Below are 14,629 nucleotides of genomic sequence, written 5' to 3'. Positions count from 1 at the left end.
GTCACTCAGACTAACCTAACCAAAGTTAACCTGACCTAACCCAACCTATTCAAACCCAGTCTAATTTAACTTAAAATAGCCCAACCTAATCTATTCTAACCTAAAATAGCCGAACCAATTCTAGCCTAATCCCCAGGTACACACACACACACACACACACACACACACACACACACACACACGCACACACACGTATACACTCTTTGCTACAGTACTGGCGTTGTAGTTGTTGAAACGAGGTGACATAACAATCAATCTTCTCCGTTTGTTGACGTTTCGAGCTACTAGTGCGGTCGGTGTTACGGCTTGTTTATATTATATTAAAACACACACACACACACACACACACACACACACACACACACACACACACACACACACACACACACACACACACACACACACACACACACACACACACACACACACACACGCACACACACACACACACAATCGTTGTAGCTCCTCTCCTCAGGGGGTGTCGAAGCTTAATCGAACTCATTTGGACCCTCACCTGCACCTGACAGACCAGGTATTAAACCGGTTAAAAGAAAAAAGATAAAAAAGACACTATGGATTAGCTTGTGTCATCCTATGTGTCTGTGGGAGGGAGAGAGGGGTGAGAGGAGGGTGTGAGAGAGGGAAGAAGGGGAGAGAGGTGCGTGTGAGAGAGGGGAGGCTAAGAAGTGAGTGAGTGGAAGGTGTGAGAGTGACGAGTAAAGGCCTAGAGAAGGTGTGTGAGAGGGTGAGAGAAGATGAGAGAGAAAAGGTGAGAGGGAGGCGTGAGAGTGAGAGACGGGAGGCTGAGAAATAATGCGAGAGCTTGAGACATATAATTTGAAGCCGTATGGCAGATTTAAGCTTGGTATGTGGAGCTTTTCTGTAGTTTAACCCCAAAAGCTTAACTATTTAATGGCTTCAACTCTCTCATGACTACTCGCCTCTATAATCAGATTATATTATAGTTAACCCCTTGAAGGCGATGACTTAACCTCTGAGTACAAGTATCGTACTCAAGGGAATAATTAACGCCTTGAGGGCGATGACTTAACCTAACAAGTACAATATCATCGTAATCATGTTTAGCCCTTTTCCGCCTGAATTATTTCCGTCTTAAATTTTTTTTAGATTTTTTTCTTTTTCTCAGTGTTGCAAATAAGCCCTGAATTCATTCAGATTTGAAAAAAAAATCCATATAATATAAAAGTTTTTCAAATGTGACAAAATCGAGACGGCCGTCCTGTTAGACATAATTGCCTTTTAGGTATGTGGTCCTTGGCGGTCTGTGGTCCTTGGTGGTCTGTGGTCCCTGGTGGTCTGTGGTCCCTAGTGGTATGTGGTCCTTGGTGGTCTGTGGTCCCTGGTGGCATGTGGTCCTTGGTGGTCTGTGGTCCTTGGTGGTCTGTGGTCCCTGGTGGTCTGTGGTTCCAAGTGGTCTGTGGTTCCTAGTGGTCTGTGGTCCTTGGTGGTCTGTGGTCCCTTGTGGTCTGTGGTCCTTGGTGGTCTGTGGTCCTTGGTGGTCTGTGGTTCCAGGTGGCCTATGACCCCTGTGATCAATGGGTATGATAGTCTGTGGTCTCAGAGGCCTTTGGCCTTATTAATCTCTGGGTCTTTCGTTCTACAGCCTAATAGACTATGGCCCTAGTGGCTTATCTATGGTCTAGGAGGTGGTCCCTGATCTAAAGTGGTTCCTACAGTCTATAACGAGTGTTGAGGTAAGGGCAGGGAGCAAGTCTCTCTCGCTCTCTCTTGGTCTCTCTCCGTCTTTCTCGGTCTCTCTCGGCCTCTTTCGGTCTCTCTCGGTCTCTCTTGGTCTCTCTCCGTCTGTCTCGGTCTCTCTCGGCCTCTTTTGGTCTCTCTCGGTCTCTCTTGGTCTCTCTCCGTCTTTCTCGGTCTCTCTCGGTCTCTCTCGGTCTCTCTCGGTCTCGCTCGGTCTTTAGTAGCAGCGTCAGGGACCCCTACCAGGCACTAATCACTTCTTAGTTTACAATTTGTATCTGAAGCATTGCAGACACGGTGATGGGGGGGAGAGGGTGGTGGGCGACAGACGGGGGGGGGAGGGGAAGGGTGATGGGGACACATTAAAGGAGTGACAGGTGAAGGGGGAGACCAGCTGGAGAATGATGGAAAGAGATGGGGAGAAGGCTGGTACAGTAGATGAGAGATAGGGAGATGGTAATGGGTTTTGGGGAGATCGAGAAATAGGTAATAGGGTTTGCTTGACGAGAGATGGGGAATTAGTGAGTCTTAGAATAACGAGAGAGATAAACGAAAATAAAATTAATAATGCTAATACCACTTACTATTATACCATTGCCAGCACGGACGATCAGCAATGTCTGACGCTCTTTCTTCACACTCAACAATGAAACGCGTCTATGAAACTGTACGCAAGACGAAAGAGAGGTCGCCAAGGTCCAAGTATTTTTTTTCTTCTTTTTTTAAGCCAATACCAGAAGACGACAGATTTAAACATATTTCTCTGCCTGTCTGTCTGTCTGTCACACATCTTATGACTTGAGGCTCAATTTTGAATCGCCAGACTTGGGTCGCCAGTATTGAGCCGTTAATCTTGAGTCATTAGCCATGAGTCGTCAGTTTTAAGTCGTCAGCCTTGTGTCATCAGTATTGAGTCGTCATTGTTGAGTAGTTGCAAGCTTTGAGTCATACGTGTTAAATCGTCAGTGTTGCATCGTCAGTAGTAAGTCGTCAATATTGAGTCGTCAGTATTAAGTCGTCAGTGTTGAGTCGTCAATGTTGGGTCGTTCGTGTTCAGTCGTCAGTGTTGAGTCGTCAATTAAGTCGTCAGTGTTGAGTCGTCAGTATTAGGTCGTCAGTGTTGGGACGTCAGTATTAAGTCGCCAGTGTTGAGTTGTCAGTATTAAGACAGCAGTGTTGAGTCGTCAGTATTAAGTCGTCAGTGTTGAGTCGTCAGTATTAAGTCGTCAGTGTTGAGTCGTCAGTATTAAGTCGTCAGTGTTGAGTCGTCAGTGTTAAGTCGTCAGTGTTGAATAGTCAGTATTAAGTCGCCAGTGTTGAATATTCAGTATTAAGTGCAGTGTTGAGTCGTCAGTGTTCAGTGTTGAGTCGTCAGTAATTAAGTCGTCAGTGTTGAGTCGTCAGTATTAAGTCGTCAGTGTTGAGTCGTCAGTGTTAAGTCGTCAGTGTTGAATAGTCAGTATTAAGTCGCCAGTGTTGAATATTCAGTATTAAGTGGTCAGTGTTGAGTCGTCAATTAAGTCGTCAGTGTTGAGTCGTCAGTATTAAGTCGTCAGTGTTGAGTCGTCAGTATTAAGTCGTCAGTGTTGAATAGTCAGTATTAGTCGCCAGTGTTGAATATTCAGTATTAAGTGGTCAGTGTTGAGTCGTCAGTGTTGAGTCGTCAGTGTTGAGTCGTCAATTAAGTCGTCAGTGTTGAGCCGTCAGTATTAAATCGCCAGTGTTGAGGCGTCAGTGTTGAGTCGTCAGTGGTGAGTCGTCAATGTTGAATCGTCAATGTTGAGTCGTCAATTAAGTCGTCAATTAAGTCGTCAGTGTTGAGTCGTCAGTGTTGAGTCGTCAATTAAGTCGTCAGTGTTGAGTCGTCAGTATTAAATCGCCAGTGTTGAGGCGCCAGTGTCGAGTCGTCAGTGGTGAGTCGTCAATGTTAAATCGTCAATGTTGAGTCGTCAATTAAGTCGTCAATTAAGTCGTCAGTGTTGAGTTGTCAATGTTGAGTCGTCAGTGTTGAGTCATCAGCATTAGGTCGCCAGTGTTGAGTCGTCAATATTAACTCGCCAGTGTTGAATCGTCAATGTTGAGTCGTTAATGTTCAGTCGTCAATATTAAGTCATCAGTGTTGAGTCGTTAGTGTTGAGTCGTCAATTAAGTCGTCAGTGATGAGTCATCAATGTTGAGTCGTCATTGTTGAGTCGTCAATTAAGTCGACAGTATTGAGTCGTCAGTACTAAGTCGTCAGTGTTGAGTCGTCAGTTGCTTGGTCGTCAGCGTTGAGTCGTAAGCCTTGAATCATAAGCCTTGAGTCATCAGTGTTGAGTCGTCAGCCTTGTGTCCTTGAGTCATCAGTCCCGTGTAGTCAGTTTTGCGACGTCAGACTTTTAACATGATATAACAATTAGAACAAATGGTATAGAGGTATAATATAATTGCAGAGAGAGAGAGAGAGAGAGAGAGAGAGAGAGAGAGATTACACGAAGAGAAAGAGAGAGAGGAAGAATGAGAGCGAAAAATAATGAGAGAACAAGAGAGAAGAGCAAAAGATAGCGAGAGAGATAAGATCCTTTAGCTTTCTGTCTTTGTGATTACTGTCTCAATTATATAACCTATTTATAGCTTCCGTTCTGGATGCCCTTTGAGGCAACCAGCACGTAGAGATGGCAAGCATGTGGCGGTGGTGGCGAGCACGTGGTGGTGGCGAGCACGTGGAGGTGGTGAGCACGGGGTGGGTAGCACTTGGTTATAGTAGTGGTATTATTAGTGATGGTGGTGAGCACGTAATGGTGGTGGTTGTGGTAGTAATGGTGGTGGTAGAAGAAGTAGTAGTGGTGGTGATAAGGGTTGTAGTAATAGTAGTGATGGTAAGCATATGGTGGTAGCGCTAGTGGTGGTGGTAGTAGTAGTGGTGGTGTTATTGGTAATGGTAGTTGTGTTAATAGCAGTAGTGGTGGTAGGTGAGGCAGTAGTAGTTGTTGGTGCGGTAATAGACACGAGGCACCGACTCTATACAGAGATAGCGAAGAAAATAAATTAAGCGAGATAGTAGTGACTAGTAACGATGTTAATAAGCAAATAGACAAACTAAAGCCTAATAAGTCACCTGGTCCCGATGAGATATTTGCCAGAGTATTAAAGGAATGTAAGGAAGAGCTTAGTATGCCCTTAGCAAAGTTGTTTTACATGTCCTTAAAAACAGGTGTAGTACCAGAATCCTGGAGGATAGCGAATGTAATACCGATTTTCAAGAAGGGGGATAGATCACTATCATCTAACTACCGCCCAATCAGTCTAACATCATTTGTAGGCAAATTAATGGAAGAAATCATTTCAAACTCTATTCGAAATCACCTGGAGAAGCACAAGTTGATCAATGATTCCCAACATGGCTTCACAAGCGGGCGTTCATGTCTAACTAATCTATTAATATTGTTTTCGGCTGTCAAGGAATAGTCCGAGAAGACTGGACAACTCCACTGGCTAACCATTACCCCGGAATACGATCCGCAAATCGATTAACATCCAAGTCCCCAATTACTGCTTGGTAGACAGATGCAAATGACGTAAAGAAACTTGCCCATAGTTTCACCCAGTCCAGGATCGAACTCGTGTCCTCTCGCTTGCGAGGCGAGAATGCTGACCATTACACCACAGTGTTGACTTTAAGAGATATTTCAACACACATACACGTCACCACTCCATAAATCTGTACACCATTTGTGCTCAAGTGGTGTATAATTCTGTTGAATTTACCAAAGTTCCGATTATGGAACAGGAAGATAAACTACGATCAGATGCACACACACAAACATAAATCCAAACAAACACAAATTAAGACACTGACACAAACACACATAAACATGATCACGGACAAACTTAAGTTCACAAAGAAGCACAGATACAAACACAAAACAGTTCATAAATGGAAACACACACAAATAAAACCGAATAATATTAATGCACGTAGAAACACACAAATGTACACACACACACACACACACCTATCGTTGTATCCCTCACGACCTTGGAGATAATACTATGCGCTATGTGTAATCCTTGCACAAAGACGAGGCATTCTATTATTATTATTTATAGGCTACATATAATATACAAATGAATATATGTAGGGGTGTATTTATATAAATATCTAACTCAAACAATGGGAATATTGAAATCGTGGGCCTTGGAATTCAGGAGACCTAAAGATACTCTTTTGTTAAGGAATAGTCAGCTTTAACATGGGAAATACGAGAAGGTTGGAGGGAAATAATGGAACTTTAATGGAAAAAAAAAGAAATTTCTGTCAGATTTTTTTCAAACTAGTTGTATTTCACGAGGGTACACAAGTTTTAAATGAATACAAAAAAAACTCGTATTTTATGGAAGGAAAAATATATACACGTTAGATACGAGTTATACACAGGTTAGTATGCAACCAAGATAGTTTTGACTGTGTTAACTCACTGATGACCCGTAAGAAAGAGAGGCTTGCCTAGATATGATTCAGATGTGTGTGTGTGTGTGTGTGTGTGTGTGTGTGTGTGTGTGTGTGTGTAACATTGAGAGAGTTGTAAGTCGTAGGTGGGTGGAATTACTGTACTTGAGCGAACAGGAAACGGGAGGAACTTGAGTGCTTATGGTTAGTAAATTGTAGTTGTTGACCTCTTGAGTACGATGATCTAGTCCTGTGAGAAAGGTCTTAGCCCCTCGAGTATGATAACTTAACTTCTTCAGTACAATAACCTAATTCTTCCTGTACGCTGTGTCTTAAACCTTGAACAATTATAACCATTCCCCTTAAAAACGATGATAATGGATTTAAGGATAACATATTCGTACTCAAGGGGTGATATTAGTTGATCTTTGAGGTTCAGTACAGTATTATTAAACTAAATCAGACATTCATGACTTTCAATTGGGATGGGTCAGGTAAGGTCAGTGGTTAGTTTGGGTTGAGCTGAAATTCAAAGGACACGTACCAGTTATAAGTTCCTTTAATGGTCATGCTAGTAATGAATGATGGCGTAGTAGTCTTATATTGATTTGTTGAAGTTATGAACGTAATTTGGAAGTTGACTCAATATCAGTACATGGTATTGGAAGAATACCAATATAAATTAAATTTGTATGTCTCCACCAGGAAGTTTCTTCTACACAGGGACTGGTTCAAAGTGTTGAAACAAACCCTCAGGAATCATAATATGTGGAAGTTGATTCGTGCAATGTTTTGCCTCTCATTTGTCATTATTATGTTAGTCTGTCTATTACTCCGTCTTTATCCCCGAAAAATTTCATATTATCTTGGTATTGATCAGGACGGCCATACTACACACTTGCTCACCTCAACATATGACAAGGCATGAGATATTGGGGTTATTCCTGCTCTACCTGTTGCTCTTGTTCTCTCATTCTTCTGTGTCCCTCATTTTTTAGCCCTGTAACACCTTTTATGCCCCAAATAACCAGGAGAAAAATGTAACTCGAACAAACTTAAATACCTGAATTGTTACCACTGGACATGATACAGGTTGAAAAATTATGGGCTAATCACTCGTGGTGCAGCCCCTCTCCGCTCATCCGACGGTAACTCCATAATTAAAGACGATGAAGGCCTCCTTCAGCGCTGGGAAGAATACTACCATTCACTGCTAAACTGAAACACCGATGTGGATGTCCTGACTAACCAGCAGGTACCGCTGCATCCAGGCCTGACCAACCCCAGTTATCCTTCATCCCTGGTTGAGGTAGCTACTGCCATCAAACAGATGAAAATAACATAGCCTGATGGAATCCCAGCCGAGGTGTATAAAGCAGGAGGACCTCTGCTTACCAGCTGTCTACAATCTCTCCTGGAGAATATATGGGAAAAGGAGCGAAATCCTCCAAGCTCTTATTGACGCCTCCGTCGTCAGTTATAAGAACAAAGGAGACCGGTCAAATTGTGGCAACTAGATAGGAAGATTATCGCCCGGGTCCTCCTAAACAGACTTCTTCCTGAGGCGGAAAACTTCCTCCCAGAATCTCAATGTGGCTTTAGACCATCAGTGGCACCACTGACATGATCTTTGCTGCCAGCCAGATACAAGAAAAATGCAATGAACAGCATCGTGACCTGTACATACTTTCATCGACCTAACCAAGGCCTTCGACTTGGTCAACAGGAAAGCCCTCTGGTGGTGAACCGGCTGGTTAATTCAAATGTTAACCAGGTTGGTACACATATATTATATTGGAATTTAGTAACGAAACCCAATTGAAGTTTCTTCTTTTATTAAAAAGTATTATTTGTATAATTTCTGGGTGTAGATCAACCGTAAGTTCCACTATTTATGAGTGTGATAAGAAAGGACGGCGTCTATGTAAATAGACGTAAATCAACGTCCGTTCGATGTAAGTTTGGGAGTGAGACTGACTAAGGGCGTCGCATGGAGGGGTCTTACATAATTGCTGCCATATAGTCAAATGGGCTTCTCCCTCTTGGGGAAGCTACCGTTCACGTGATATGTTCATGACATCTCATAGTTAGTGGAAAATTACAGGGGATGAATCTGAATATAAATCAAATGTAAATAACCCATTTATATAATACTTCTGTTGATGAGACAGGGGCCATTACAGTGGACCTTCAGCCGTTTTGGCTGCCCACGAAATTCATCGCCATTGTAAGGCAACTCAACAATGGCATGAACGGCAGTGTCCTGCCTTCTTCCTTCCTCGTGCCAGCGCTATTTTAGCTAGCGGGGTGGACATCGAGTACCGGATGAAGGGTCTTTTCAACATAAGATGACTCCAGGCAAGAACAAATGTGTCGGCTGCTTCCATTATTGAACTTTAGTATTCAGACAACCTCACCCTTGTTGCTCACACTGAACACGACCTACAGGAGATCCTGAACACCTACGCAGATGCATATGCACACTTCGGTCTTGAGGTGAATGTTCGTAAGACTCAGATTCTCTTTCAACCTGCCCCTGGTTCACACACACCTCCACCGGTATCATGGCTCCCACCTGTCCACCACAGCGGACATAGATGAAAAGATTGAGCATCGGAGCAGATGTGCATCTCAAGCCTTTGGCAGACTCCGAAACCGTGTCTTCAGCTGTAGGGAGCTGAAATATCTACAAAGTTGCACGTATATTGAGCATTGGTCCGGCCCACCCTGCTATATGGCAGGGAGATATAGGTTACATACAGGAAGCACCTCAAGGTACTTGAAAACTTTCACCAACGTAGTCTTCGTTCCATCCTCCGTGTTCGCTGGGAAGACAAGAGAACAAATGTCAGTGCTCTTGCTGACACCAACTATAGGAGCATCGAGGCTACCATTATCCACGAACAACTACGCTGGACTGGCCATGTTACCTGCATGGACGACAGTAGACTGCTAAAGCAGCTGCTTTGCACTCACCTAACGATAGTAAACGTAACGCTGGCGGGCAACTGAGAAGGTATAAGGGTAGTATTAAGACAAGCCTGAAAAAGTGGCAAATCGACCCCCCTTCACCTGGTAGTCAATTACTCCACACCGTAATGCTTCGAGGAGCACCGCACAAGAAGGTGTCAATATTTTCGAGTTAGCCCAACTGCAACCGAGGCAGACAAGAGCCAACGCCTGTAAGACGCTGCCACCGCCCCACCCACACTCGATGTAGCCCTCCACATGTGCAACGAATATCAACGAATCTGTCGGTCCCGTATCGGCCTCTTTAGTCACCTCAAAACTCACCAATGAAGGTGACATCCCTAATAACTCATATCTGTATCATAGCTGGATGATCGTCATACTCGATTCTGAGTGACAGCAAAGTAGTAGTAGTAGTAGTAGTAGTAGCAGTAGTAGTAGTTGTAGTAGGGACTAACCAATCCAGAGGAGATTGCAGCCACCGAACATCAAAATTCACTTATGCTCGCGGCAGCCCTCACGGACCACATAATTGCCCAGAACACAACAGGGTAGGTGGATACCAGTGAAGTAAACAAGATTCGTAGGTCAATTACGACAGAACGACAGCACTGCCAAAATGATAAGCTGCAGCAACTGTTGCTGCAGGTACCAGAAAATTTGAAAAAAAAGTAGCTGTAGCACAGGAGGTGGGCGCCTCGAACTGGTTAACTACGTTACCGATAAGGGCAAATGGTTTCAGTCTCAATAAACAAGAATTTACAGATGCCATTGCTCTAAGGTACGGTCGGCCAGTAGAAGGTTTGCCCTCCCAATGCTTGTGTGGCTCTTCCTATGACGTCGATCACTCCATGGTGTGCAAGAAAGGGGACTTCATATGCATGAGGCATGACGAAGTAAGGGACCTCACAGCAAATATGTTGAAGGAAATCTGCCGGGATGTCATGGTAGAACCGACCTTCCTTCCTTTGGCTGGTGAGATATTCCAACATAGGATTTCAAACACATCTAACGAAGCCCATGTTGACGTCAGTGCTCGAGGATTCTGGACGCGGGGACAGGGAGCTTTCTTCGATATCAGGATTTCTTATCCCATGGCCGCACGTCACCGTAACCTAGCTCTCGATGCTGCACACAGGAGGAACGAGAACGACAAGATAAGGGCATATGGGGAGAGAATTCAAAACGTTGATCAAGGCAGCTTCACTCCTCTAGTGTTCACAACCTCTGGTGGGATGGGACCAAGTGCAAGATGTTTCTACGCCAGACTCGTGGAGATCAAGAACAGAAGCAGCAGCCCAGAAGTTATGTTACAGCCTGGATGAGATGTCGACTGTCTTTCTCTCTCCTTCGTTCGGCTTTGCTCTGCCTCAGACAGGCTCTGTCAATATTATTTCATGGGGCTGATCTTGAATGAATTCAACACAGATAGGATAGCTACTTATGTATTAGGATATTTAATATTAAGGTAGTAGTCCTAGTAGTAGTAGTAGCATCACAAGTTCCTCAAAACAAGAGCTTAGTGCCCCGACAACACATTATACAAGTCGTCCGAGTTGTCACCATTACGTGTTTATTGCGGCCTCTCAGTCAACACACAGGGTTGGTCCTGACGCCTGGAAACAAGAGAAGAGTGAATCAGATGGTCAACTGGTAGTAGTAGTATGTGAGGTAATACAGGTGGGGCCCAAAACAGTGCTTGTTTGTGCGTTGAATTCCTTTCATGTTACTTAGACGATTTAGAAGGGTGGTGTTGAATATGTACTGTACTCAGGTAAACATGTACAACGTACTGACAAACGCACATACACAAGTATATGTGTATTATAAACACGAAAATGTATACACACAGAGGTACGTAACACAAATAAGCACGTATACAAGTAAGTAACATGTAAAACAAACAAAAACACATACAGAAAACATACACATATACACTTACACCAAACAACTCAACCAACACACACACACACACACACACACACACACACACACACACACACACACACACACTCACACTTAAAATAATACTACCGACGAATCGTTAAACACTGCACTCACAATATTAAACGTCAGTGGTGTTTTATTAACGGAGCCTGCATAGCTCTCGTTAAACACCGTAAAAAGCACACACGTTTAATCCACTCTCTCACAGTACCGAGATTAATATATATGTTTATTATGTCATCGCCATACGTTCACCTTTATGGCTTTCAATTGTAATTTTGATGCTCTGATGATATTCAGAATGATAGGTGTCATTGGCAGGTAACGTTGATGCCTTTTAATGAGTTGTGTGTCAATTTAATTAATAGGTTTATTTTCACCAGGCAATTCAGTCGTATATAAATGAGTTTTGGGTCGTTGTCAGGGTAATATTTGTTTGTATTTTATTTTAATGGGTAATGTGTCATATACAGGGGATATTTCTTAATGGTTAATGTGTAATTTTTAGAAAATATTTTGTTTAATGTTTAATGTGTTATTATCATATAAATTTCTCGTGTTTTTTTATTGATCAATGTACTGTTTTCTGATTTTTTTTTTACGGGGAATAGCCCACCCGGGCACAAGTCATCGACCCACAACGGGGCCTAAAGGGCGATAAAATAAGAGTAAAAATACATTAAAAATAGAAAATATATTTTTTTATTAATCTACACCCCGAAGATGCCGGAAAACCAGCTTTTTAAAGTGAAACAGATTGTATGATTATGGAAACACAGAAGAAGGCAGAGCATTCCACAATTTAGCTGTGAGAGGAAAGAAAGATGCATTGTAACGGGTTATTCTAGTGTTACCGACATCCACACAGAATCTGTGGGCACTACAGGCAAGAGGAGTGTTACGAGCCCACGGTCTTGCCGGCGGTACACAGGATGCCAAATCCACCGAACGTTGCCCGTTAAAGTAACTCAATATTGTTTTACAGTAAATTTTCTCTGTATTTGATATGTTAAACTCATAGTTAGTTAAACTATAATGTCCAACCAAAATGTCTTCATTTACAAATGACGTAAGTTATATTAAAACAAGTTTATGATATTTTTATAAGCTTTTTTTCTTCTTCAAATAATGTGTTTACTTTACTAGCAATGAATAAGTTAACAAGGAGTTCTCATTAACCTTCACTTGTATAGCCACTGTTTGGTAAAACCACTTAACATTCACACAATAGCGAGTTATGTAAATGTGTGCACTCAACTGTAAACACTCTATCTCTCCTTGTACATTAAGCAGACCTAAGACGTTGTTTACCTTCTACAGCAGTGTTGCTTAAAGGCGCTCTCTTCATAAACACTTTACTGGATTGTTTTGTCAGTCAAGAAAATGATGATGGATGGAAATTGATAGTCAGGTATAGTTTAACAGTCCATTTACACAGCGGACAAGGGAAGCCAATGGGTACAAGGAGCTGGATTTGGCATAGAGAGGTTTCTGTGTGTTAGTATGGTCGATGTTGATGATGGTTTGTGTTTTAGTAGATTCCATTATCCAAAGTGATTTAGCACTATACATCTCCAAAGCCCCAGCCCCTCACCTCACCTTACCTTACCTTACCTTACCTTACCTTACCTTACCTTACCTTTCCCTAGAACCTCACCTCTCCAGCTAAAACTCTTCATCGCCCCCAGAACCCCTCCAATCCATTCCCAATACCCCTTCCTTCTCCAAGAACCTCGCCTTTCTGCTCCAACCCCATCATCTTCTCCCAGAATCCCTCTCCCTCAACCTCAGAACATAAGAACATAAGAACATAAGAATGGAGGAAACTGCAGCGGGCCTATTGGCCCATACTGGGCAGTGGGCAGTCCCGTTTACACATCTCCCCATCACCTCCAACCCCCATCATCTCCCCTCAGAACATCTTCCCATCACCTCCAACCCCCCTCATCTCTCCTCAGAACCCCTCCTATTAACCTCTACCCCCCTCACCTTGCCTCATGAGCCCCCTCCTACAAGATCCCTACTCCCACACCTCATCTCTCCTCAGAACCCCTCCTATTAACCTCTACCCCCCTCACCTTGCCTCATGAGCCCCCTCCTACAAGATCCCTACTCCCACACCTCCAACCCTTCCCCTCAGACGGCACAGTTGACCATCACAAGAACACTACAACACCGCTGATGAGTTAGACCAGTCCAAGTAGTTTTTCCCCCTCAGTCCACGACCACCGTCTCCCACAACAACAAAACTGTGTCCGACGCACACACGGACACACTGTCTTTTTTCTCCTTATGTTACTGTCGTTTTTACCAGCCTTTTCTTTTCAGCTACTGTTTTTTTCATCGTTTTGCTATATTTCTCATCTTTTACCGTCGTTTTCTCTTAGTTTACCATTTCTTACCTTACTTTTCCCTCGATTTCACTATTTGTTTCCCCTCTGCTACTACCCTTTGTCCCTCTTTTACCACTTTTCTCCTTCTATCACCACCTTTTTCCCCTTCCATACCCTTTTACCCATTTATTTCCCCTGCATTTCACCTCTTCTTCCTCGTTCACTACCCTTTTTTCCCCTCCTTCACCACCCCCCCCTCCCCCCTGTTGCCCCTTTATTCCCATTTCCGTCTCTCCCCTTAACTGAGACGCTGATCTCAGGTATCAATCGAAATAGGTGAAAAATCAGATGAAATAAGGTGTTTGGAGGAAATGTCGTTTGTACAGGTAAGAAAATTCCTATACAGGTAGAGAAATACACCTGACATTTATTTCTCTTATACCTTATTGTGGTTAAGGTGTTGGGATAAAAATACCTCTGTTTTATTATATTTTGGGGATTTTTTTGGTATATGTATGTTTACGTGTTTCTCTGTTTAATTTATATATTATTTTTTTGTAATATGTATAACTTAATCTAATGTAATTTATTGATGATAATATATTTGACTATGCTATCTATCAATCTATCTATCTATTAGGCACTCAAATTTTAATACACTATTATATGATATCAGTATAATTATTCAGTTGTATGTACGTTTGTATGTATGTATGTATGTATGTATGTATGTATGTATGTATGTATGTATGTATGTATGCATATTGTTTTGCGGTATTGTGGCTCTCAAAAAACATTAATATGATACTGATAAATATTTACCTGGTTCAGGAAGTAACCAGCCTGAAAAATTAATTAACTTGTACTGTCGACGATACATTAATAGCAGTAGATTGATGCGATGTGTGTGTGTGTGTGTGTGTAGAGGGTTTTTTTATATCACTCATACCTGGTTCATATCCTTTCATCAACAAGTAATGAAAAAATCAGCAGGTGTCAGTTATCGTCAGCCACCGTCAGTCATTGTCAGTCGCCGTCAACCACTACTATAATAAGTTTTCTCGTTGTTTCACTACAGGTAAATGAGCCAGTGACCACCCTGATCATCTCTTTCTTTCTCTCGCCTTTTCTGTCTCCCGATCTCTGTCTGTCTGTCTGTCTGTTTTTCACTTCCATTTTTTTTCTCTCTCTCTCTCTCTCTCTCTCTCCCTTATTACCACCATCACCGCCG

The 14,629-nt window shown here is 42.7% G+C and overlaps 1 protein-coding gene across 1 annotated transcript in view; it reads right to left on the bottom strand.

The window, feature by feature from the left end:
• Positions 1 to 1,243: 1,243 nt before the first annotated feature.
• Positions 1,244 to 14,629, bottom strand: part of LOC121855767 (DNA ligase 1-like) — a 34,204-nt gene continuing 20,818 nt past the window's right edge. Inside the window, exon 4 of the mRNA XM_042350880.1 lies at positions 1,244 to 1,547. Coding sequence (XP_042206814.1) covers positions 1,244 to 1,547 — 304 coding nt within the window. The remainder of the gene's footprint in view (positions 1,548 to 14,629) is intronic.

The sequence above is a fragment of the Homarus americanus genome, unplaced genomic scaffold, assembly GCF_018991925.1.
Source record: "Homarus americanus isolate GMGI-L3 unplaced genomic scaffold, GMGI_Hamer_2.0 scaffold7035, whole genome shotgun sequence".
Taxonomy (NCBI): domain Eukaryota; kingdom Metazoa; phylum Arthropoda; class Malacostraca; order Decapoda; family Nephropidae; genus Homarus; species Homarus americanus.
This window is presented reverse-complemented; position numbering and strand designations above follow the sequence as displayed.